The following is a 27,359-nucleotide window of genomic DNA, read 5'->3' as shown; positions in this document are numbered from 1 at the left end:
GTGACACAGCACTATGAGCATGGGCCGCCCCTAAGCAGTGCTGGAGTTGATTCTCGATTGTGACACAACTCCAGCACTGCGTCACCTTTACATTGACAGATGCGTCATGTATCTGTCTCTCATTGCGCCATGGTGTGCCGCATTGTAAATGCAGCACATCCATGATGGCGCAAGAGGTTCCTAACGTCACACAAATTATCTGCCGCATCCCTGCTGATTTGCAGGGATGTGCCAGTTATTTTAAATCTGCCCCTTTATTTTTAAAATGAGGAGTTTGTATTACTTCCCCGTCACATGTTTATGGGCCATGTATTTGCCAGAGACCTCAGAGGAGATTGTTCCATATGTGTTTGTTTTTGACATACACTGAGAGTGGTTGGTTCATTGTGGATATTAGCAATTTAAAAGGATATGGAGAAAGATCAGTAGTTCGAAAGGTCCTTCTCTCATTGTTAGACCTGGCATACTTGATGTGGTTTTCTCACTAACTTTTTGCCTTCAACACTCTTGTTTTGCTGACTTCCTTTATACTGGCCTCACGACTCTGCACATCACTATTGCTAACCAGTGCTAAAGTGCTTGTGCTATCTCAATAAAACATGATAGAAATGGCTTATAATCAATTTGCATAATTCATTTACTAGCACGTCCTTAGTAAACTGGCAGTTCTTGTGACCCGGGCCTGGAAATTGAATGCAGCTAGTGGGCCTGCATTACTTCTTATGCCACTTACTTCAGTAGCCCTTTAAATATATCTCAGGTCTGTCATAGCCTGTGCGTGCAGTTCTAAACTACCATTTTAACACACATGTCTTCCTTAGGGCCTGGTCAGCCCGTTGAGCAGAGTGTAGTGTATTTAACAAAGGTGGATATGTACATATTCGTTTTACATGTCACTATTGCAAGACCTACTTCTCCCAAAGGATAACCTTGCAGTTAATGTATTACATATAAGAAGCTGTCATTTCTAAATAGAAACAGGTAACCAGTTCATTTTTGGTGTCCTTGGAATTGTAATGAAAAACCCTCTTATGGTAAAATCATATTTTAAATTACAATTTAGAAAATGCCACTTTTAGAAAGTTGGCGTTTTCCTGCCTTAGCCATTTAGTATTTGCAGCCTGTCTCTAGGTCACATGACAGGGTGTAGCTGACAGTTGGGATTTGTGTATTCTTCCTAGAAGGCCACACACAATTGAGGGCACAGGTGTCCCTGGATGGGCCACCACTGGCCGGCCGGCTGGGAGGGCAGAACTGGGCACAGCCATACTTGCACTTAAATAGAGTGTGTCCTGCAGACACACAAAGAGAGTTGCATTGCCCCTTTAGTTAGTCTGGAGCCAGGGCAAGGAAGACAGGATGCCGGTGGACCTCAAATGGAAACCTATAGAAGCTTATCCTGCTTGAAAGGAAGGTCCAGCTATAAATATTGGACCTCAGATACCAACTCTTCAGTACACTTAAGGACCTGTAAATACTCTGCCAGGAAGAATGACTGCTGGTATGCTGAAAGGACTCCACTCTACTGTACTGCTGCCCCAACTAGTTGCTGTCCAGCTATGCTGACCTGCTGCCCATTTGCCTGATGGAGAAGGACCGGTCCTGCATCTGTTGAACCCAGGACCCCAAGTGACTCCAAGGGCTATCTGCCTGGCCTCCTGACTAGAGACTCTGGGGCAGATGGCTCCAACAACCTTAAACCCAGTGTATGGACTCATAGATCTATGAGTCCTACCCTGCAAAATTGTGCCACCGTAGTTCTAGACCCTTATAAGTGACCTGAAGATTCTCTACCAGCCCATCTGTATACTAAGTCCTATTCTCTGTACAATCCAGAGTAGAACTGGTGCATGACCTCTGCTGCAAGGTTTCTCTTGACGTAAAGGACTCCTCATAGACCTTGCATCCTACATCAGGACTGCTGCCTGTGAGAAGCTTTCCTAATGTGGTTCTTCTCACTGCAAAACACTTGTAGAAAGCAGCCATGACAATGACTCAGGTTCATGAATTACAGCTTCACAGCACTTTTGATCCAAAGCATCGCCTTGACTGGGTGACACATCTTCAACGCCAGACTTTCCATTGCAAACCCTAATCGACAGGATCCTTGATGATAACGCATGGCCTCACATTGCAATTCTGTAGCACCTCGGAACTGACACATCACCTCGGCTGCATGATGCATCCTCATTCGGGAGGTCACAATGCTCCGCAACCATGATCGAAGGTACTCTTGTTCAAAGGGCCTAACTGGCTCCCCATAGTCGGCCCACACTCCATCATGGTTAGACTGAACTTGTGACTTTGTTCAATCTACAGATTGAACCTACATATCTCCTGTTCTACTGAGTGGATTTCTGTTGGTCTAGCTTTCTTTATAATAAATACTCTATTTTTCTAAATATATGTCAGATGCTTTTGTGGCATGTTTTGACTGTGCTACTGTCTGATATGCTACATAAATACTTTACACATGGACTCTGAGTTAAGCCTGAATTTTTTATGCTAAGCTACAAGATGGTTGAGAACAGGTTAATATGGGGTATGTTTGTGACTTCACCCTGACAATTGTATTATGTCCTGAAGACGACCTCTCAAATCCTATGGCTGTTATTAGAAATCTTGTTATGCTCCTGGCTTTCTGTTTGGGACTGCTGCTCTACAAAGAGAAGCTGCTACTATTCACTACTGTACTACGGCAGGTAATGCGTTGTGTATGAGTCATTAAGCAACTTAAGTACACAAATCTCTGTGAGAGCATGAAACATTTTGCTTTTACTACTGAGAGACTATTTTTCTATTTTTTCTGCTGCCAGCATATTAACTGTTGTAGTTTTCGTGTTTCCTACATAGGTAGATGGTGACTATCCACTCTTTTCACAGGGTGGACGTCATCTATCCTCCCAAGAGGTTGGGCCTAACAGAAATAAGCTACACTTTTCCTTGTGTAATTTTCAGATACCAGGACATATTCAGCAGCATTTGCAAGTTGTCTGCTTTCATTCATACCAGCAATCTGCAGGGGGAAGGTGGTTTATCAGTTTCCAGGTGGGCCCATAACAAAGGCCAAAGTTAGGGGGGGCCATTAGGCCTTCTTGTGTTGGAGTATCTTTGCTGGGAGCTATAGAGAGCCTCGACCTAAATGCAATGGAGGGGAAGCAAAGGCACTCAGCTTGTTATTACTTCATTAACACGTGTTAGAGGCATGTTTTGACTTTGTTCCATCCCTGCATATAAGAGATCTGCATGTACTGTAAGAATGTCAAATGTAAAGTCTCACTCAGTATTTACACAATTAACAAGTTAAACTCCACTGTTTAGTTGAATTTGTTCATAGTGCTATAATTCTACTCATGACAATTCTGTGTGTCAGAGCACTTTACATCACACCTATACTTTATACATTATACATTGACAGTAAATCATATGTGTGTAAATCAATGTGCAGGATGTGTTACATAAGGCAGTGAGGGTTAAAACCTGTAGGATTCACATGTCCTTTATAGCTGACCATGCTATGTTAGAAGAATTAAAATATATCTATACTGCAAGTAACAAAAGGATGTATGTGATAAAAGCAGTAGCCCACTTACCCATTTAAATAAAATAACATTCTATCATCTGCATGTTACATGATTTGCTTTGCAGGAGACATATTAACCTTCTATGATACTTTGGTTCAAAACTAGGACTAGACAAAACACAGATCTCTCCAGCACCATCCGTTAACCTCCAGACTTATTTTGCCATTCTTATTTTTCCCTGAGACTCACTGGGTACACAAAGATCTCTGCAGCAGGTGTCTTAACCATATATTATATTTTAAAATGAAGACTTAACAAAATACAATTCCTAATGTTGGCAATTTATTTGTGGCTGGGTTTAAACAAATTAACTTATAAGTTCAGGCCCAGATTTTGAACCAGAAATGTGTCATTTTTTTGGGCACAACTCTGACGTAAATGTTAATTTGTTAAATATTCTTATGCACTCAAATGCACTCATTACAGACCTGCTAAACATATGTGTGAGTTCTTATGATCTGATGTCACTTGTGATGTCACTTCCTGTGAGGTCATGGGTTGTAATGTCACTTACGGTGATGCCACATGTGATGTCTCGCATCATGATGTCTCAAACTGATATGTCATGAGCCGTGATGATGCTTACATACTGCCTAATTTGGTCAATACCGCCCATTTCTTTTGTTAGGACATATGCTCTTCATGCAAGCAGTATTTTTCAAGGTACACTGAGCTCACTGGAGCATGCTACACAGAGACTGATAGTATGAGCGAGTCACTGGCTTGGAAGTGAAAGGTGAGTAAGGTGCATGCAGGGACAGTCAGGCCACCCTGCAATAGCTGATAATGCGGGATGGTGGGAAGGCGCCCAGGCCCGTAGTGACTGGTTGGCTTTACACTTAGTTTGATTTAAAGATTTCTGCTTAGTCATTTTAGCCTGTCTTTTAAATTTCTTGTCCATATACTTTTAACTTGTCCTCGTGCCTTGCCCAGTTTCTTTCTGTTCTTGCTCCTCTCCCGCCCATTCTCCGGTCCACCGTGGTGTTTTCCGTGTGAATGGAGAGAGCGAGCGAGAGCAACCAATCATCCACTCCCAGGTTTCAGAGTTAACTGTCTAGCTGTTATCCGGATCTCCTATTTAACCAGCATGCCAGTGCTGACTCGCAGCTAGCACCCAGGCAAGCAGCAACTGCTTGGTTTTTATCTATTATTACTTGTAGTTTGTTTTAAAGATTTCTGTTTATTTTTTAGCCTGTCTTTTATATTTCTAGTGCATATACTTTAACATTGTCCTCATGCCTTGCCCAGTTTCTTTCTGTTCTTGCTCCTCTCCCACCGCTCCACTGTCCACCGTGGAGTTTTCCGTTTGAGTTAACGGTCTACCTGTTCGCCGGATCTCCTATTTAATCAGTAAGCCACTGCTTACTGCACGCACAGTGGACGCCTAGGCCAGTAGCAACTGATTGGTTTTATCTAATATTATCAATCAATCAATCAGGTGGTTTATAGAGCGCACTACTCACCAGTGAGGGTCTCAAGCGGCTGGGGGTTGGGAGAAGCTCCAGATCAGTTAAAGAGCCAGGTCTTGAGGTCCTTCCTGAATGTGTGCAGAGTCAGGGAGGGTCTTATGTTCACAGGGAGCTCGTTTCAGGTCTTGGCTGCGATATAGGAGAAGGCTCTCCCACCTGTTCTGTTTCTGCGGATGTGGGGGACCTCTGCTAGGGTGAGGAAGGCGGAGCAGAGGTTCCTCTTGGGTACATGGGAGGATGCTCTCTCATTGATGTATTTGGGTCCAATGTTGTTGAAGGATTTGTAGGTGTGGGTGAGGAGTTTGAAGGTGACCCTCTTCTCGACGGGAAGCCAGTGGAGGTCTCGTGGGTGTTGGTTTCAAAAGAGAGGGTACCCCACTTTCACCAGGGAACAGGGCACAATGACAACAAGTCAGTAGGAAATCCCTGGAGTGCACTATTAGAACTCATATAGCTGTACCTTTACAGTTTGCACTCAAGACTTTTTAAGTAGCAGGACACTCTACTTCATAGTAATATGAGGTGGAGTGTAGTAATAATTTCCACAGAAAAAATAGGATTCGTTAACAATCTATCTTTAATAAAAATTCATACATTGAATAATAAAAACCATAGCAATTAAAAATGTCAAAGAAATATTCCTTGAGCAGTAAAAATACATGAAATCATTATCAAAAATGTGCAATTAAACATTATAGTGATTAAAACATACATGGCAAAGAAATACATACATGATACATTGGCAGTTCATAAACAGTTTAGAAATACAAATCACACTACAAAGTAAGCAACCCCTATTGTACTTGTGGCTCCTAGATATTATTGCCACTATAGATTTCTAGATCCAAAGGCCTAAAATTGTGTTTGCTAGCGTAACCAACTGTGACATAGATATATGTACATCCAGTGTGTACTAGGCTTAACTTGGATTCTTTACTTAAAGGATGCGTCGACGCGTTTCGGTGCAATACATTTAATTCTGCGGCACCTTCCTCAGGACTTCTTGATAGGGGTTCCTGTGTCAAGAAGATTTCAAAGTTTGTTTCTCTCAAAAATGAATATGGTTGGAGATCCAACAGAGCCTGTGCAGAGTTTCAATCACTTTCTGCAGTTTCTGGTTGCTGTGGCCTTCATATTCTTGACCGAACTCCTCATATTGGGGTTTCTTTTTCCAAATGTTCAGTCTCTTTACTCTATAAGTGCGAATATCTTAAAGCTTTATAAAACCCTCGTTGAACGGGCATAGGTTATCTGGGGTCCTCACGGGAACTGGATATGTTCTCCGTGTTGTGGGCTCCGCGTTTCTGCCTCGTTCGAACCGCTCTCTCTCGTGGGTGTTGGGTCATGTGTTCATGACGCGGTGTCCCAAGGATGAGTCTGGCTGCTGCGTTCTGGAAGGTTTGGAGTTTGTGTAGAAGGGTTCTGTTGATTATGGCGTATAGGGCGTTTCCGTAGTCATGTCTGCTGGTTATGAATGGTTGTTGACGGTCCTTCTGCAGTCGGGGAGGATCCATTTGAAGGTATTGAAGAGGATGTGCAGGCTGTTGAAACTGGTGGAGACAACAGCTTTGATATGACGGTTCATGGAGAGTGACTAGTCGAGGTTGATGCCAAGGTTTTGTTCGTTGTCTGTAGGGGTGTGTGGGTTCCCGAGGGCAGAGGGCCACCAGGTGTTGTCCCAGGAGGAGGTACAGGGACGGAGGATGAGTACCTCTGTCTTTTCTGAGTTGAGCTTCAAACAGCTGTCTTTCATTACTCTTAGTTTCTTTTAAAAATTTCAGGTTAGCCTGACTTTTATATTTCTAGCGCATATACTTTTACCTTATCCTTGCTTCTTTCTGTTATTGCTTCTCTCCTGCCCGCTCTCCGATCCACCCTGGTGTTTTCTGTTTGAGTTGAGAGAGCGAGCGAGAGCAAGCAATCATCCACTTCTGGATTCAGCTGGACTGTAGGAGTTAACAGTCTAGTGATGGAGCAAGGATTCGCACATGAAGTGACTTGCTTGTATTCATGAACCTCAAATAACGTTAAAAACACTAATCAACATGTTTGTTTTACTAAAATCGCATTTTAAATAAACATTGGGTGTCTGATAGAAAATTGCTTAAGTGTTTTACTAACCGTAATACTCTTGCATCGAAGATGGCTGCTGCTACGCGAGGGTTTCTACTGCGCATGCGTCTGTCATACTCACGTGACATGATGTATTCTTTGCTTTGGAGGGAATCTGTCGCTTCTGCGCACTACTATTAATATGGCTGCTCTATGTCTTCACATGCAAGAAGCTTGCACTGCTGCTTTTGCTAAGCTGTTTGTTCTGCTTAATCCTATAGTTAAATATACAATAAATTTTATAGAGTAGAGATACGTGGTATACAGTGTATTCATTTATTCTGTGTTCTAAAACTGTTTCTTTTCCATTTCTTGTTACTCACGGAAAACTGGCCCACTTTCTTATTCCATTTACCATCACGGCCCCCTCTCCTCCTTCCCCCACCCCCCTCAACAGAGTCAGAGGTCGTAAATGGACCAAAGTCACCTGTGATTCCTTGGAAGCCCATCTTCATTTTCAACTTAATCAGCTGGAAGACCTCGACATAGAGACTATTAGATTTAATTCGACCCTCTCCGCCGCTCTTGACTCTGTTTCCCCTCTTGTTCTACTTACTTCCTCCAGATCACGTCCCTCTGCCCCCTGGTTTTCCCCTCTGCTTCGTGAGGAAAAAAGCAAGTGTAAGCAGTTGGAACGCAAATGGAGACAGGATTATGACCCTCTAGCCAAACTGGCCTATAAATCTGCCCGGAACAATTTTCACAAATTGAAACGTTCTTCAATGAGAGCTTACTTCTCCACTCTCATTCAACAGGCACAGAACTCCTCCAAAACTCTTTTCTCTATCGTGAAAGACTTTGTAAACCCCCCGGCCTCGAAATCCCAATGTATCCCCACTCAAGATCTGTGTAATGGACTCTCGGATTACTTTCAGGAGAAAATAGTCAAACTCTCCTCCTCCTTTGCTACGGCTCCTCCTAACCTCCTTGAAGACATTTCATGTTCCATCCCCTGTTCTTTCAACTCCTTTAGTGAGCTGACCCCGGACCTAGCGCTGTCTCTGCTACACAACGTAAAGTCTGGTTCCCCTCTGGACCCAGTCCCGGCCAAAGTCATGGGCATTCTTGCCCCTATTCTAGTAAATCCGTTTCTCTCCATCTGGAATGCCTCCCTGTCACGCGGCCAGTTCCCCTCAGTGTGGAAACAGGCCAGGCTAATCCTCATACTGAAAAAACCTGGTGCTGACCCCTTGCAATTTAGCAACTATCGGCCCATATCGCTCCTGCCCAAACCTGCCAAGATTCTGGAGAAAGTGGTACAGAAACAGTTGGCGCAGTATCTAGAATCAAACCAGCTTCTACACGACTCCCAGTCCGGCTTTAGAACCGGCTACAGCACTGAGACGCCGCTGCTAGAAGTCTCTGAGATCATCAGGGAATCAGTGGATAGGGGCGAGGAGGCCATGTTGGTCGTCCTCGACCTATCCGCTGCATTTGATACTGTATCCCATAATATACTTGCCACCCGTTTACAACAGCTAGGGGTAGGTGGGACAGTGCTGGCCTGGACTAAATCTTTCCTGTCCAGTCGATCTCAGAGGGTTACGATGCACCCATTTGAATCTGAGGATAAACCCCTCCTGTGCGGAGTGCCCCAGGGTTCTGCCTTGAGCCCTTTATTGTTCAATGCCTATGTGGCCCCTCTTGCCAAGGTAGTAGAGTCCTGGGGTGTCAGGGTGGTCTCATGCTGACAATACTCAGCTTGTTTTTTCCTTTAGAGACCACTCTGACTCCCTCTTTTCCAACTTTAGAAACTGCCTTGGCAATATTTGCACCTGGATGTCAGCCAATCATCTTGCCCTCAATACCGACAAAACAGAGGTTCTCTTTTTCAGCAAGAAATCTCCTCCCCCTGCAATTCTTTGGTGGCCTACCGTTTTGAATCCTCCTCCCACTCCTGTACAGGCGGCTCGCAACCTTGGCTTCACCTTTGACAACTCTTTGTCTGGAATTGCCCAAGTCAACAAAGTTGTAGGGGCTTGTTTTTCCAAATTGCGCATGATCAGGAAAGTTTTCCCCTACCTCCCTCAATCATCTCGCAAAACAGTTGTCCAGGCACTAATCACCACCCATCTAGACTATGCTAATAGTCTATATGCAGGTGCCCCCCTATACCTAATTGACCGTCTGCAAATTGTCCAGAACGCGGCAGCTCGGCTCATCGGTAATATCCCTGCTCGCACCTCGGTCAGAGCCTACCGGGATGAGCTTCACTGGCTCCCTATAGCCCGACGCATCGATTTCAAAATTCTGACCCTGACATTCCGAGCAATCCATGGAATTGGCCCGCTCTATCTGAGAAAACGTCTCAAGATCTCTTCTTCAGTTAGACACCTGAGATCCAACAGTCTGCGTCTACTGATGGTGCCAAGATTTAGGCTTTCTCGTAGTGGCGGCAGATCTTTCACCGTCACTGCTGCCAAGCTCTGGAACAGCCTTCCTCTTGACCTCAGGTTCACTGAATCCGAGCCAGCCTTTCGACGCAAACTTAAGACCTGGTTGTTCACTAAACATTAGGTCTTCAGCATTTTCAGGTCTTCAGTATTTTCCTTTTCCCTCAGTGGGATGTGATCTTGGTTACTCTCTGTGGGGACTCTCATGTAATCTTAGCGCCGGGACACCTCCGCCGGAGGTAGCCGTGCGCTCTACAAGCTTCTAAATAAATAAATAAATAAATAAATAAATAAATGTGTACTCCATCTTTGTTGAAACTGCAACTGCGCGAAAGTCTCAAGTCTCTGGCACAGTGACCTTTGGACTGCAGCCAAGGAGCTGACTGACTAGAAGATGCTCCTGAGAACATGAACTATTGAACTCAAAATTGTACAATGTTATAACAATGTATTTGCCAATAGAACATCCATTGTTGGGTGGAATAAAGATGTCATGTAAAAATAAAGTGAAGGGCGGGAACATAAAATTAATATTCAACACTAAGGTATCAAAATTTGGTGTGGTGTGATGACCTCTCCTCATTCTTTGTCCAATCAAAATTGGGGATCCTTACACTTACAACAATGGGGGTTGGTACACTGACCTGGAAAATAGTATAACTAGCGTAGGTTTAGCTAGAGAAACTGTCCGACTTGTCCGAATAGCTGACCTTTCACTGACCCAACGCACTCAATAGGTGATCGAGAGCAGAGGTGCTGCGAAGCACTCTGTCAGAAGATTCATTGACCCAATCGGGGTCTGGGAAGCTGAGGTGCTGGCGAAGCACTTTATCAGTGAAATTGATAACTCAATTGGAGTTCTGACTATTAGCTGCAGAGAGGGAGTAGCGCAGGCGTTGCAACTGAACTGCAGGTGCTGGTCTTAACCTTTGGTGGTCCTGACCTGATCCAAATCTGGTTTTACCTGTCCTGATTCTGATCTGTACCTACAAGCCTACTGGCGACTGCAACTTTCGAGGTTGTGTCCTTTAAACTGACCTGTGGCCAGGGTTAGTTCTTCACACCATTCCTATGTAAATATAAATGTATGTGGGTTCGTCATTAATTTGTTTCCTACTCTTACCCTCCCTAAATGTTACATATTTGATCATTGAGCTTGCATATTATGTTCTTTCTCTTTACCCTTCCCATTGATTAAGCTTGACATGTTCCTTTTTTCCTTTCCCTTTTGATAAATGCCTAAACATTTTGATCCATATTTTATGTTCCTTTTCTTACCCTCCTTATTGCTAAATGATCGAAATCAGTTTAATACATCTTTTGCATAGTTATATTTTGATTCTGATCTTCATTATTGAGAGTCTATTTGTGTTTAATCTTTGGATCATGACCATTTAAGAAACTTTGATAAAGAGTTTAAAACTTCCAGAGTCTGTGGTTATTATATGAGTGCAAATGTATTTTTTCTATTATGCTAACACCCTGATCCAATAGGTTTACAGGTACCAGTGACAAGGATTGGTAAGTCAATGGTATAGGACCTAGTAGGGAAAAATAACTGGCAGTAGAGTGAAGGTTATCTGATTAAATTATGTATTATTGATTATGGGCCCAGGTGAGTATGATAAATTCCCGCTCTATCGCTAGTGGTTCACCGGTTCTCCTATTCAACCAGCATGCCACTGCTGATGCGCAACGGGCATACTGCTGGCTCGCCGAAGGCCCACCAAATCCAAGCCCATCCATAACCGTCCGTGCCCAGCCGTCGCCAGGAGCCAGGACCCCTACATTTTGTACTTCAGTCACACATCTTTCATCGATAAGTTTTTATTCGGCAGAGGCACTTAGAGAGGTTAGACATCTGGGTAATGAGCAAAGCACACACAATGCATGTAACACATTCAAATCCCTCCACACCGTTGAAGGTCCATTTTCATGTATACACAGCTATTTTCAGAACCATACGTAAGATCAGGAGGCTGTCACACAGTGTACTAAATCCCAAGCTGATCAGAAGTCAGTATTACCTAAGCCTTCACTTCCCCCTCACTTTCTGTCCCCTACCCCATTTATGGTTGGAAATGCTTCTTAAGTAACATGAGGTTCGTGCCTTTTACATATGGGACATGATTACTAAGAAATCCCCTGATTTGGGATTTCTCACTGAAACTTGGCTCAAACCTGCCTCCACTCCCTCCATTCCCCTGAGAACTACCACATACTAAGGTTGGACAGGAAGGTCAAATGAGGTAGAGGCAGTGCTATTATCTAGAAAGAGATTTTATAGTTGAGAATAGCTCGGATGAAAATATTGAGATTTGTATCTGTAACATCGAGCTCATGCCACAGGACTGTTGGAAAGGTGCCCTGGTATATCACCCACCAGGGACACTTTTGTATTTCACCTCCAAATTGATGGAACCAGTTGCTATTCATGTTATCTCCTCCAAGCATTTGATTCTTTTAGGCGATTTTAACATTCGTTTTGCCTCACTAAAGATTTAACCTTACTCGGATTAAAAAAGAAATTCTGGCCCCATCCATTTGACGGGCCACACATTGACCTAATTTTGACTAACTCTCTATGCATATATACTGAAGCTCCTCATACGGTTGTACGGTCTTATCACTCCCTGATTAATTTTCAGATCCTTGACATTAAAGTGTCCCCTACCTCGAATAAGTCCACTTACAGTGTTAGGAAACAATGGCACAGAGTTAACCATGATAACTTTATGGAGGAATTTAAGGCCCCTACTATTGGAGAGTCAGGATATATCAATTCTAAATCAGATGACTTGCACGGAACTACAAAAGCACCCTCACCCCTCTAAAACAACAATACAAAAAACACACTGAGGCAGCACGTCACGTGGCCTGGTTTTCACACAACTGGAAAAGTAGAAGACAAGGTGCAAAAAACTAGAGAAATATTGGCGACAGTCTCATAAATTGGAGAAGAGAGAAACTTTCAAAAATGCCCTAGCACTTTATCACAAAAATAAAAAGGAAGCCCGGAAAACTCACATCACAGTCCAAATGAGCAAGGCAGTTAACTCTACCAAAGAACTTCATAAAGTCCTTAAATCCTTTGCCTAGCCCACTGCCTGTGCCAACACTATACCCCCTTCTCAAGTATTATGTGACACCTTTGCCGAACATTTTGAAGAATAAATTAACAAAATATATGATAAATTCCCTAATGCTACAGATATTCTGAAAATTCCCATTTCATCTTTTACTGGGAATGCTTCTCTTTTTAACATCAAAGATATTTGCGCTGCTAGCAACACAATTTGCTCCATCCACCTGCACAATTTTAAACATATCTCAGAACGAAGGACATCTGCCAGGTGTATGGAAAAAGGCTCAGATACTTCCAATCTGCAAAAAGGCAGGCCTCCCCCATCTTGTCTCTCAAATTATCGGCCAATTTCACTTCTTCTGCTGATGAGTTAGCTCCTAGAAGGAATTATGTATATCATATGGTATAGGTCGTGCACTGCGGATGCCTATTCTCTATATTGTCAGTAAACCGTGCTCCAGGGAATCACTCCCCACTTGGCAGTGTAAATAATAAACTATGGAGTAGCAGACCCAAGGTCCCTAGGCTGTCTCCATTGGCACAGGTAAAACGTGCCGAGTATCCAGCCAAGTTAAACGAAAAATAAGAATGCTGTGTTTGTTCTTCTAACTTTATTTAGTCATTCAATGGGGCAGATTTATGTTAACTGGCGCATCCCCAGGGATGCGCCAGTTAACATGCACCACAGTGCGCCACAACTCCGCCAGCCATGGTGCGCCGCATTTATAATGCGGCGCACCATGGTGCAAAAACGGCACAGATGCGTGACGCATCTGTGCCGGAAATGTGGCGCATTGCTGGAGTTGCGTCGCAAGCGCGACGCAGCTCCAGCAAGGCTCGGGGTGCCCCATTTTAACAATGCTGCGTCAAGACCTACGCCTGCTTCAAGCAGGCGCAGGCTTTTGACGCAGCATTGGCTTAAAAGTGACTGAGTGAAATCTCATAGATTTCACTCAGCCACTTTTGCGAGGCGCACCTGCCCCAGAACGCCCACCCTGCGCCAGAACGCCCACAAGCGGCGCAGGGCTTTACAACGTGACGCATCTGCCTAGAGGCGTCACGTTGTAAATCGTTCATAGGGATGCGCCACGTTTACGCCGCCTTGCGTGACGCAACAGCGGCGTAAACGTGGCGCAAGGGCCTCATAAATCTGCCCCAATGTGTTTTATTCACACCATAATTCTCCGCATGTCAGTAGAAACTTCTTATCCCATAATGCATTATATCCACATTGTGCTTTCATGCATATTTTCCTCCTTCCCAATGCATTTCGGCTTCACGAGCCTTCATCAGGTGAGAATTTTTAGATTGAATCAAATGCAACATGTTTATTATATCATAACTTGTGCTGTTTCCCCCGTGTTGTAGTCTTTAGTTAGAATCCGGCCGTCTCTGATGTACGTTATATCGATATATGCAATCGCATCCATTACGCGCTATGAGAACGGTAGTTAAAAAACATGAGTAGCACCTGCATTTATGCTAAGAGTTGCGGTATGTTAACAGATTAATGGGTGCTTACCGGAATCTAAAACGCGGTGAGGGTCTCTCCTGCGTTAATCGTGTGCGACGGTTACGTCGTTAGTTGTTGCCTAAAGCTGTGAACCTACGTTCTTACGTGCTGACGACTAGTGGTGACGTGTTTGTTAAACGGACATCAATATCAAAACCTGTCTCTTAACCGACATGTGGAGGAATATGGTGTGAATAAAACACAATGAATTACTAAATAAAGTCAGAAGAACAAACGCAGCATTATTATTTTTCGTTTAACTTGACTGGATACTCAGCACTTTTTACCTGTGCCAAGGGAGACAGCCTAAGGACTTTGGGACTGCTACTCCATAGTTAGCTCCTAGAAGGACATATCAACAAAATACTTATGGAACATATAGAGTCCCGAGGCTGTTGGGACACTTCTCCGGTTTTAGACCCAAGCATAATACTAAATCTGCACTGATAGCTGTGGAGAAGTGTGGCTCACCGGTTAGAGGAGGCAGACCCGGACGCAGAGGTCAGACCCAGGACCAGGATTCAATCCCCGACGCGGCAGGGTCTTGAGCTCAAAATGTCCATAGACTCGATAATTCTCGCCTCTGTGCCTACTCGAATCATGGGTTCACACTCTGCAACTCTGGGCAATAGCTTGCTTAATCGCCACTACAGCCCCCAGCGATGGGATGCCTGGCTTTCATCTTGGAGATGCCCAGTAGGGGTTATCTCGCAGGGAAAAGCCAGGACGGGTTGCCAAAGCAAGCGCCTTGAGACCTTACGGTGAAAGGCGCTATATAAGAACGTATGATTTACGATTTATTTATAGCTGTAAATGATTACATCAGGCTCTCCTTGGACAACACTCAGTCTGTACTATTGATGCTATTAGATCTATCAGTATCTTTGACACTGTGTCACATCATAGATTACTCCACAGATTGGAGGAGATAGGAATCGGTGGGCGTGCTCTACAATGGTTTTCCAGTTTTTTATGTCAGTGTACGCAGACCATTAGTCTGGGTCTATTTCGCTCTTGCACTATTGAGCTCACCAAAGGAATACCGCAGGGCTTCTGCCCTAACCCCACCCTATTCAATGTGTATGTGACTCCCCTTGCTAAGACTGCCAAATAATTTGAGTTTACCCCTTTTTCATATGCAGACGACCCCCAACTTCTTCTATCTTTCAAAAACAGTGGCACATCCACTAAATCCCGCTTTATGGCAGGCAATAAAGGGGTTTCAGACTGGATGACAGAAAGTTTCTCCAACTAAATGCCGAAAAGACAAAGATTATGCTTTTTGGTAAAGCCCAGAAGCTCTGGTCTGCAGGGTGGTGGCCTTCAAACTTAGGGACAGCTGCGGTTTCCAATTTGCTGGTTGAAAATGTAGGTATCCGATTGGATCAGCCTCTCACAATGAAAGACCAAGTAAGAGCTATTATCGCTACCTGTTTCCATAGGATGATTCTTTTGTGAGATAGTTTTTCAGTTCTTTCCACTCGAGGTGTGGAAAACATTGATTTAGGCGCTCGTTATTAGTTGCCTGGACTATTTTAATGCACTTTTGGCTGCCACAAATGAATCTCTATTGAATAAACTTCAAGTGGCCCAGAATACTGTGGCTCGCCTGGTACAGAATATGCCACCATGAACATCCTCTCTGCCTCTTCTGCAACAGAAGCCAGATGCCATATGCCAGAGAATTAAGTTTAAGACCTGCTGCATCGTATATAAAGCATTAAATTACAAATGACCTAGCTATTTAACAGAAAAACTCCTCCCTTATCAACCGAGTAGATCCTTATGCTGAGGAGAAAAATCCCTCCTTATCACGCCCATTTTAGGAAGTCTTGCACCGGGGGCAAGCCCTTTTCCAATTTGGATCTCCTATATTAGAATTCCTTAAGTCTTTATCTCCGCAAATGCACTGATCTTCTTACTTATAGGAAGCTTCTGAAAACTGGACTGTTTCGCAACTGATACACTGGACGGATGCTCTATATCGCGGAGATACCCATGAGGGGGTCATTCAAGTGCTCTACACATCATTCATTCATTAATTAGTTCAAGGCACTGAGTGAGACTCCATGTCCCCACACAGCCCCAGCAGAGAAGCTGTTTCTGGTGCTGCCACTGCATAGAAAGAAGACTTCGTTCACAAAGTAGTTTGCCATTACAAAATTTTATTCGCAATTCTCATTTTCCTTTATCTGTGGCATATACATGTGCCTTGAACCAAGCTGCTGGGTGTCTACTCGCTAAAGAGGACACTGGAAGCTATACCCAGGCATGCACTGAGTTCTGTACCTCACATTCAACTGCAGGCCACAGGAGTGTGCACACAACTGCTGCATCTACAGTGCGTGGACCAGTTTCACTCGAAGAGCAGCAGGGGCCTATCATGTGCTGGTGCTTTACATATGAGGGGCATGTATAAAATGCCTAGGCAATGGTACTAGACATATGTGAAGATACTCCAATAACAATTGTATTCTGCATAGCAGGACCACGTGGATTCTGCATTCTAAGACGCCAAACAAAGTTTAAAAGCCTGGTCTGGCTTATAGCAGAAAAGGAAAGCCAGAGCTCTTGGGTTTGCCAGTGTGTATTAACAGTATATTGTTGCATGGCATTTAGTATGTTAAACAGAGAACAGGAAATTCAGAAGAGAGCAAGACTGATAGCAGGAAGCACAGACAGTGGCATCGAGATGGGGTATAACGGAAGGAGTCAACTAGAATTTGGAGCTGAAAGAGGGCCAAACAACAGAGCGGCATGTGAGGGACAGACTAACAGAGAAGGGAAGCAGCAGAATACAGGAACTGTTGAGGAGTGCAAGTGACAAAAAAAGGAAAACCAAGTGAATGAAGGGAGGTTAAGATCTAGGCGATGAGAGCCGGATGAAATAAACAGGAGTAGCAGGGAGAGATGAAGCTCATAAGTCATCGATCAGGGTTTAACAGACATCCATCTACATGAACTATAAATCCACAATTGAGTAAGAAGGCTGAATGAAAATATACATGTTAATAAAGGAGTGGGGTAGAATTCCCTAGCACACTTCGATAACCTTCATGGTAGTTTTCAAATCTTGGAGAGAGTGGGTCACCTGAACTTGGAGGCAGCTACTGGCGTCTGGGAATGACTATAGTGATATAGGTAATGGGTTGGTTCTGAGTAGGTGTGTAGTGAGATAGGATGTCGGAAACAAACGTACGTAGGTAAAGATGAGGACAGGTTTTGTGAAACAGAAGAAACCCCAGCGAAAGCTAAGACTGCTTACAACGGAAAAGGACAGATTTGACAATTGCAATTTGATCAAAGACAAACAAGAAAAAAGAGGCACAAAAGAATATGATGACATGTAACAGCTAAGAAAGAGAAAACAGAAGCATGAGAGGAGAAACACATGAAGGACGATTTACAAGAGCATCAGCACTCGTGATGGAAATTCTGCAATGCGTTACTGCAGTACAGAGGTTGCGCCAAGAGTTCAATCCTCCCCTTACCCCTCCCCGCCCCCCCAACTCCAGACCCCTAGGGGCAGATTTATGAAGGACTTGCGCCACCGGTGCGTCACTTTTTCCCATGTTAAAAATTACTCACCGGCGGCGCAAGGCCTTCATAAATCTGCCCCCTGGAACCTCGCCACAAGTGTGCAGGTCCTTTGCGAATGGGGCCCCATGGGTTCAGAAAAAACACACATCAAATTCCAGGTTTTCTCAGAAGGTTTGTTATTAATTGAATTTACATGTGAATAAGTATTGCACTCCTTCACATTGTGCAAAGTTGGGGCTTAGGTCACAGATGTATGGTGGGAGGATGCAAACATAGGATAGAAACCTCATGTGATGTAGCCACACTTTTCCCATATTCTATGAAAATAAGATTCCCTCTAGGGGTGTCCACTAAAATTCATAAGCGGAGTTATTATGTAATTGCCTTTAAAATACAAGATCCTAATACAGCAAGAGGGAAACAAAGTTATACCACCTACACTCTGGATTGCAATACAAATCAGGGATTTAATCTCCTTTGGAGAAGTGTGGCTCACTGGTTAGAGGCGGCAGACCCGAGAGCAGAGGACGGCCCGGGACCAGGGTTCGATTCCCGGCGCGGCAGGTTTCTGGACCAGGGTCAGCGGACTCGATAATTCTCTCGCCTCGGTGCCCACTCTGATCAGCGATCACACTCGGCAACTCTGGGCATTAGCTTGCCTCATCTTCACTAACGGCCCCACCAGACCGCCGGGGATGCCTGGTCTCACCCTGGAGATACCCATTAAGGGACCATCTCTCAGGGAAGCCAGGAAGGGTTTCGCAGCGGTCGAAGCGCCTTGGGACCCTCCGGGTAAGTAGTGCGCTATATAAATGCCTATACATTTACATTACATTTACATACATTTGGAGAAGCTATGTTGGAAGTAAAATCTACAAACAACGGTTATTTACTGGGAAGAAGTATCTTCCAACCCATGTCAAGTCAATAACAGAACCTGCAAGTGAGCCATTCATCTGTGATATCTTTCCATGGAAGAAATTGATGCTGGACTTTGCTGTGATGCAAGTCATGCTATCCACAGTGTAACATAAGTGGGGTGTACTGTGACATCTCCACAAACCTATACTATTCAGTTTACCTGGTTGGGGAGTGACAGGAAGTTGGCTTTTATTTGTGCTGAGCTCGGGCTAACAATATCTAATAACGAACGACTTTTCTAACAGATCCAATGTGCTCGTATCTGGTCTGCGCTGAAGATGTAATAGTATCCAGAATCGAGCTATGATACAGGTAACAGTGCTCCATCTTTGAGACCTGTCAAGAGATAAGGTTCACCATTTATGGGTGCAACCACTGTTCTAAAAGACCACAATCTAAAAGCTAATACAATTAATTCATACCTGGAGGAGTGTTGGTAAGCTTCGCTGGATCAACCATTTACATTCTTCTAACAACAGGTCTAGTCTAACTTTCCTTTGACAGAATCAACTAGTTTGAAGATCTTTAACTAGGTAAGTTTGGCATAGATTGACGCGCAAACAACCTGACACAAGTTTGACATGTAGGGAGATACTCACGTTTTGCACGAAGTGGGGAGTGGTTTTGTGGTGAAATCAGTTCCAGGATAGAAGTTGCTGAAATGCACTGCGAAGATGCCACCAATGTTTAAGTCCCCATTCCAGGCCATCCCACTTTCCTGTGGGCTCTTTAGGGAACAAAGCGGTATGGCTGCTTCCCGGGTGGGAATGTGCAAGAGAAACAAAACTGCAGTAGAGAGAGCCATGCGGGAAATATGTCAGTGTTTCAAATCAAGAATATGCTTCCTGAACGTGAAGAATACGATATTCGGCTTCAAATTCAAGACACTACAGAAACAGACACATTAGCAGCACAAGTCCAATTTTTATGGAAATGTTTATAATGCCCTGCCAAGTCCACTTTTCGATATAAATTTTAATTTCTGTTTAAATTGCTTATTAGTTGTATGAATTGCGATCTTGATAATTACTTGAACACAATCTAGCGTTTCTCTTCTGTGGTAAGTCCTATTTGGGTATTTGTCAGATATGATATTCCTTGTATTATATAGTTGTGATGGGGAGACACACTATAAAAAGTGTGAACAAGCACGAGGGCAGTCAGGCTAAAGGGAGTCAGCAAATTGATGGGTTGACTCAAATTTCTAGGGAATAGCTCCACTTGAAGCTGTTTTGTTCCTTGGAGGTATTTGTAGGCAGATGTGAAACTATATAATTACAGGAGGATGAACCACAGTACAATCCCTCTGCCTTCTTATTATGCGAACGTTGTAATAATATGTCCTCCTTTTCTGACCACCTGTGGCATTAATAAACATCAGTCAGGAGGTTTATTTTGAGAAGCAGTAATTGTGAACCTCTAAAGCAAGTCCAGGATTTAGAGAATTAAATATATATACTCGATCAGATGAATTAAATAAGTGAATAAATAAATAGAAAATACATTCAGTATGATATTGCTAGGCCTCTATGTGCTAATATACTTGGTTAGCACAGCAAAAGTTACAAAAATCCAATGCCACCCATCATACCATAGAAATAAAGAACTGCGAGAGGTAGAAGAAATAATATAATCACATTGTGCATGTTATACACGTTTTTGAAACACATCGATTCCGCTTTCCAAAGTTTGACATGCATGTGTTCTTTGTCTGATAGTGATGAGAAAAGAGTAAAATATCTGGCTTCCCTTAAAGGACTCTTCTTAGACTGAACAACTGAAACGGCTGTCCCACCCGCTGCCTCCATTGCCCCCCAAAATGGCAGTGTACAAAAAGCCTAGTCAACAGTCCTCTGAGCAAAAAAATAACATATCTGAATTTATAAAGGAACCCTACCTCCTCTCTACGTGGATCTCTGACACAGTATCGAAAACAGCCAAATTGTGTAACAAAAATATTGTGTAGAAAATATTGTTTACATAAATATCATTTCCTTAAAATTGTAAGTAAGTACAAACATATCTAAAAAGAAAAATATTGGTTCACAGTAATGTTGTTAAAAACAATACTAAAAAATAGATTTTTAAATATGTATGTAGTTTTAAATAGGGAATCTTAAATATTTTAATATATAACATTAATATAATATAAAATAACTATATGTTAAAATACTATTAACAATTGTACAAACAATAATAACACATACAATTATTATATGCCGCTCGCCGTAGAGGTTGTTCCAGTGTTTTTGCGAGTTTTGACCTGACTCTGCTACAGGAGTAGCCTTCATCCACAAACTCCATTGTGACCCAGAGGGAGGAGACGCGAGGCCGCAGAGGAGGTGAGAGGCGCGGCCCCGGGACTGCGAGGTACAGCGTCAACAACATCAGCTGTTTCCTCTTCCCGCGTGAGCCGCGCCCCCTCCCAGTGCCCCGCCCCCCCTTACCTCACAGACACTTAAGCAGGGCCGGTAACGCGCATCGCGGGACGCGCGCGGGTCGCAGCCCGGGGCGAAGCCCGGGAAAAGGGCGGGCCCGTTTAAGCCCGTTCAAGCCAGGGCAAGTCTGGTCTGGGCCAACTCCTTTTCATCTTGCCTATTGATATTTACACCGCATCTTGGTAGCCCCTTGCTATTACCTTCTACTCTCACCAATCCACGTGTATTACAGCGTCATCATGACTACAAGGGCCATGAGGAACAAGACGGCTCAAGGTGTGGGTCAGGTGACTGGCCCAATTGACCAATTCATCACAAAAGCAAATGATGCAATCAATCAGGGGATCATACTCTTAGAAAGACGTGTTTCCCAGGACCTTGCTGCAGCACGAAGATCCTCAATGGGTCTTCTGGCTTTAGCCAAAACACCTATTCAACAAGAAACTAACGTCCCACTATTGCAGGAAATTCGTGCTGAACTCCACACTATCCCAATGAGTGTCGACTTATCTGTCACTCACTTATCTCTAGGGGAAGTTACTCTGGAAGATTTGGAGAAAACACCCACTCTGGTGATTAGCCCCACTCAAACTGCCCCGCTAACCTTGATAGAGTCGCAACCCTTGATAGAGTCGCCACCTCTAGTAGTAGCTTCCCCCACAAAAACTGATAGGGAGCCAAGGGAGGGTGCCATTCCCAAACAAGATAGCACAAGGCCAGTAGCTAAGACTGAGCAGCACTGCCTACCAAAGCACACCAGGTCTAAAAAATCCCCTCGTACCAACCATCAAAATAATGCGACTCATTCATTGCCTGCTAATGTGGATGACCCCTCTGTTACAGCTGCATTGCTGGATGACGCTCAGAGGGGTCATGATGCTGCCAATATAAACCACCCTGAGCTCAACGCACATGTGCAAGACACAATCAAGGATCTCATAAAATCCCAACTACTACCAATTGAGCGAACCTTAAATAACATCGAGAAGCAGATTGCCAGATTAATTAACCACACAAGTCATCTTAAACCACCTACCACCACCCTAGCTTCACTAGCCCCCACGACTACCAATCACACTAAGGCAGTCACTGTACAGAAACCTGTACCCCCATCCTTAACTCATAAAACTCCCCTACCCACAGGAAAAATCCCTAAAACCCCTACTATCACACAAGCGATTCCAACAGACACCAAGGGTACCACTAAACAAGCACATGGAAAGCCAGTAACAACTGCTGACCCCCCTAGAACAAAATCAAAGCCCCCTTCACCTAAACCTTCGGCCACCCAACAGTCTGACGATACTACCAGCAATCCAGTTAGTTTAAAGAGGCCAGTCCATCTTCCTCCAGAGGCAAGCCCCTATACTGTGATCCTCACGGGGGTCCCAGAACTGGAGGAAAATATGAGCGAATCCACTTGGTCACTAAAAAATAAAGTCATGCAGTGGCTCCAGATTAACAGACCCCTTCCCTCACATTGTAAAAGCAGACTTTCTATGGTTCGTAGAGTTTCTTGGATTGGGGAAACAAGGAAAAGAATAAAGGGGGACTGTATTATCATCAATTTTGATAATCCAGAGACAGTCAGTTATATATGTTCCTGGTCAACCTTGGAGAGAAAGGGAAGTATAGACACTAATCGTCTGTCCTTTTTCTATCCCCCAAGGTTTCCTCGTGAACAAGATTATCCTCTTAGTTGGAACCAATCCCCAGGCTGGAGTTGGACTCAAGTAGAAACGCGTAACAGGAGGAGGGACTGGGATCATTATCCTTGGAACCCAAGAAGGGATCACCCCTATGCAGAGGGGTGGAGAGGGGCTCCAACTAGTAATTATTTCTCAACCCTAGAAATGGTTGACTGACCATCAAACAACCAATTACCTCCCAATAACATGACTAAAACCCCCCCGTCTCCTGATAGCTTGGGCCCATCTCCAAGTCAACCTGGGGAACCTGTTTCGGTCCAACTCACTGTGGATTCCTCTAACATGTCCCCGTTACATGGCCCTCCTGGGCCGGGAATCGCACAAACTGATGGATCTCTGGCTCCCCTTTTACTCTCAACCCCGACTTAAGCCTTCATCACCGTCCATTAATTCATTCTGATCTTGACCAACACATGTCAATTTTAACTTGGAACATAGCCGGTCTTTCAAATAAAGCAAAGGACCCAAACTTCCTGAACTATATAAATACCTTTGACATCATAGCGTTTCAGGAATGTTGGGATCTGACACCTACAAACCTGGACGGCTATAGCACACACTTTACCCCATCCATCCAGTCAAGCAGAGGTAGGCCTTCGGGTGGTCTTTGTTTTTACGTCTCAAACAGACTAAATGTATCTTTAGAACGCGTTGAGCTCACCCCAACCGATTCTAGCTCAAAGTCCTTTGGTCGCTCCCTACAGGCCTTCAAAATGTCCGGGAAAGAGGCTGTCAGCTCTCTCATCTTAAATTTATATAACAGTGCACAGAGAGACGACCAACCAAAATTCATAGAGTTTCTTTCCAAACTTATAAAGAAGGGTATGGGAGGGTCCTGCTCAGACAGACGTTTAATTATGTTAGGTGATTTTAACTGTCACCTATGCCCACACAGTGGAACCAGGGTTTGTGATCATAGAGCCCCAAATGATGAACATACTACCCATTTCGAACATTCAACCATGGGATCCCAACTGAACAATCTATTACATGAATGGGATCTGGGCTTTTTCAACGATTTAACAGCGCCCCCGACCGACTTTCTACCCACATTTCATGGAAGGGGATCGCTCACGACAATAGACTTCATCCTCTTGTCTCACAGTCATCATGGCGACTCCCTAGAAATCAGCAGAGAGGAGCTGGTTCTGAGCGATCACTATCCCATCAGTGCCAAAATATATTCCCCCTCCAGTGGAACTAAGCCTGGGAGCAACATAGAAAATCTTTTCTCACATACTATATCTCTTTCATCAAGAAATGGGTACACTATTAAATGGGCAAAAATTGATACATCGAAATTTCTTGAAAATCTGATCAAAACTGCCCCTGATCTCTTTCGGTCTTGCTTAGAATACCCTCCCAATCCACAAGAAATCATCCTTGCCTTTGACCAAATTGCCTTACAAATTAGAAAAAATTTGACTAGAAATAGCAACAAAAACAATGTCTCCAAGAGTCGTGGTTGGTTTGACCATAAGTGTTCAAACACTCATAACATTCTGAAGGCTACCCTTAATAAATCTCCAAAAAATCGGGTGGAAATAAGATCCGCCCGTGCTGCTTATAAACAGGCAATTTAAAACAGAAAAAAGGAACTGAAAACTGCGGCCTGGGAAGCTTTGTTGAAAGCTAGCACTTTAAGAGACAATACGGCCTTTTGGAGGGAGGTCAATGCCCCCTTTTTTAGCAACAGGTCAACAGACCTCATAGAAATTGCCATCACGGAAGAAGTTTGGATAAATCATTTCACCGAACTGTACAAATTAGATGACCAGATTGAACCACTTAACCTCGAAACTCAACCAATGGAGAGTAATGAGCCGCAAATCAACAACACAGAGCCGTTCCCGCTATCCATCTACTTTAACTATTCAGAAGTGGAATTGGCCATCCTTGAAAGCTCTAATGCCAAAGCTCCCGGCCCGGACGGAATTCCTATAGATCTATTTAAAGACAATATTCAACTATGGGCACCTATTCTTACAAACGTCCTCAACTCTTATGCCCACAAAGGATTCCCTGCAACTTGGCAAGAAGCGATCATAATACCCATTTTTAAAAAAGGTGAAAGAACGGACCCAAAATGTTATAGACCAATTTCCTTATTGGACTCCATGATGAAGGTGGCTGGGAGAGTCCTGCTGAACCAATTACAAACATGGGCTCAGGAAAATAACATTTTGTCTAAATTTCAATATGGGTTTGTTTCTGGTCTCGGGACAGTGGAACAATGCTTAAACTTAGCTTTGATCATCGACAAATACGTGATGGCAAAAAAGGGCAATATATACATGACTTTCGTGGACTTAAGCTCTGCTTTTGATTGCCTTAACCACAGCTTACTCTGGTCTACCCTCATTGACATGGGCGTTGACTCTAACATCCTAGCCTTTATAAAAGAACTATATCGAGGAGCTGGGGCCAAGGTTCGCTACAGAAAGGACGGAGCCTGTACGAGCAAGTTTACTATCAAAAAGGGGGTCAGGCAGGGCTGCATCCTTGCCCCCTTTCTTTTTAATCTGTATATTAACAGCGTCGCTGACTGCCTGGCCAATCTAGATGTTGATTACCCAAAAATAAATGGCCTCGCGGTTCCAATTCTTTTATATGCGGACGACGCTGTTATCATGTCCAGGACCCAACTAGGGCTTCAAAAAGCATTGTCAGCCTTTTCAACTTTTATGGGTTCGAGAGGTCTCAAGATCAATGTAAGCAAAACTTTTACAATGTGTTGCAGTAACAAAAAGAACATTTCCTGCAATACGTTCATTGACGCAACCAAGATCAGCCTCACGAAAACCTTCACCTACCTGGGTATACTTTTTAGCAGCACAGGTTCATGGAAGAATGCCGTACACACTCGAAATTTGGCTTTTATCAGACAAATTGGAGCCTTAAAGAAATTTGCCACTAAACTAGGTGGGAAACCGGTTAGGATTTTGTTGGACATATTTGCTAATAAACAAAAAACTTAGGGGTCTAATTTAGAAATCCAAATTGTGATTCTATAGTCTTGTCACCATGTCGAAAGTACATGGGAACAAGCAAAGTAGATCTAACAGACCATATCACCAAAACGTGAGGCTCCAGTAAACGTAAGTCACCCCTAGTTATGGATTCCCATCAAAAGTCTTGTATGAATCAATGTTCTCATTTGGTAATCCTTATTGGGTATTGTGTCTCTTGATCATTGAGACCACTAGTATACCCTGATACTCAGTTCGGGGTAGCGACCCACATTCACTAGGTACTACCACATGGTGTTGATACGATGGGAATGTGCAGTGCAAAAATTATATATGTGGTGGTTAAAAAAGGATAGGGAACTTAACAAAAAAACAGTTTTAATAGACGTTAGCCCCTTCCCCGTTAAAAACAAGAACAGTGTAACATAATCGTCGCAGTCCACACAAATAGCTGCGAAGAGACCAACATGTTTCAGCCAAACCGGGAGATTCCCCAGGCTTTCGTCAGGGTCTCTGTTCTATATATATGCTACTGCTTGTGAGTGAATAAAGTGTGAAAATATTATACAAAAAAACACACAAGTGAAGAACCAGTAAAGGATATATTATTCCTTCATCTGTGTCAACTCCTCTCATCGGCACCTGATGACTTAATAATGTCTGTTGGGGACAAACGTACAAGTAAATCACAATCAGCTATCATGGTCTGTTAAAAGAGATACATCGTTTCTCAAACATATACAGCTTCATTACTCACCCAGAGTGTCCGGGGAGTGGACCTCACCTCTTCCTGGACCTGGCTCAGGATATGTGAGACCCCGCTCTACAAGAATAGAAACCGACTTCATAAATACAGAGAACAGAGGGATCAAGCATTGATCTACTCTGACCATGTACAGAACACAAAATCACAAGGTCTTCTATGCCTGGAGTAAACCAACATCTACCCGCAGGTTCCTATTAACCCTCCTATCCCTTCCATTTTAGCTATGGACTAAGTCTGTACTCACATACTTGTAGCTTAGTCAAAAGTTAAAAGGCGGTGGACAGACTGGAAAGCCGCCTGGATACAAAATTATTGCGTTGGGAACAGTGGGGCTGTATTCCTACCTGTCCGTCGTTGTCTCCGACTGTGACTGAGTCAGGGGGAGGCACCGAATTTCCTTTGTTCCTTCCATATCACTAGTCTGGTCTGAAAAATCCAACCAATCGGAACCTCCGGAGGAGGGGCTATACCGAAGGGTTGGGATGACTATTATTGTCAGTCGCGTTGTCACTCCTCAAATATTGGTGTAAGGGATTGAATAATGACAGAGGGGGGCAAGTATGTGCCTCTGTCTGCATTCGGTTTGTTCGTGATGCCGAACGGGGCTCTGGCGCGAGATCTCGCGGGATTGCCAGGAGGCGGACTACAATGTGATGTCACACCCGAGGCTTGTGTAGTTCTGGTACAGCTTCCGCTCCAAGTAGCGATGGTGTTCGCTCTCGGGTAAAGGACTACACAAAACCCTAGCGATGTATGTAAGCCACCGAATATGAGGCGAGATAGCGGGCTACAGAGGAACTACCAAAATGACGTAATGTTACTATCCTCTGTAGTTTATAAAGGGATGCAGTCATGACAAT

General features: G+C 43.8%; 1 protein-coding gene across 1 annotated transcript in view; it reads right to left on the bottom strand.

Moving 5' to 3' along the window:
* Positions 1–20,921, bottom strand: part of LOC147712962 (vomeronasal type-2 receptor 1-like) — an 89,578-nt gene extending 68,657 nt beyond the window's left edge. The window contains exon 1 of the mRNA XM_086919747.1: positions 20,881–20,921. Within this exon, the coding sequence (XP_086775873.1) occupies positions 20,881–20,921 (41 nt within the window). The remainder of the gene's footprint in view (positions 1–20,880) is intronic.
* Positions 20,922–27,359: the final 6,438 nt, after the last annotated feature.

The sequence above is a fragment of the Lissotriton vulgaris genome, chromosome 5, assembly GCF_964263255.1.
Source record: "Lissotriton vulgaris chromosome 5, aLisVul1.2, whole genome shotgun sequence".
Taxonomy (NCBI): Eukaryota; Metazoa; Chordata; class Amphibia; order Caudata; family Salamandridae; genus Lissotriton; species Lissotriton vulgaris.
Note: the sequence above shows the minus strand (reverse complement) of the source record. Positions and strands in the feature narration are given on the sequence as shown.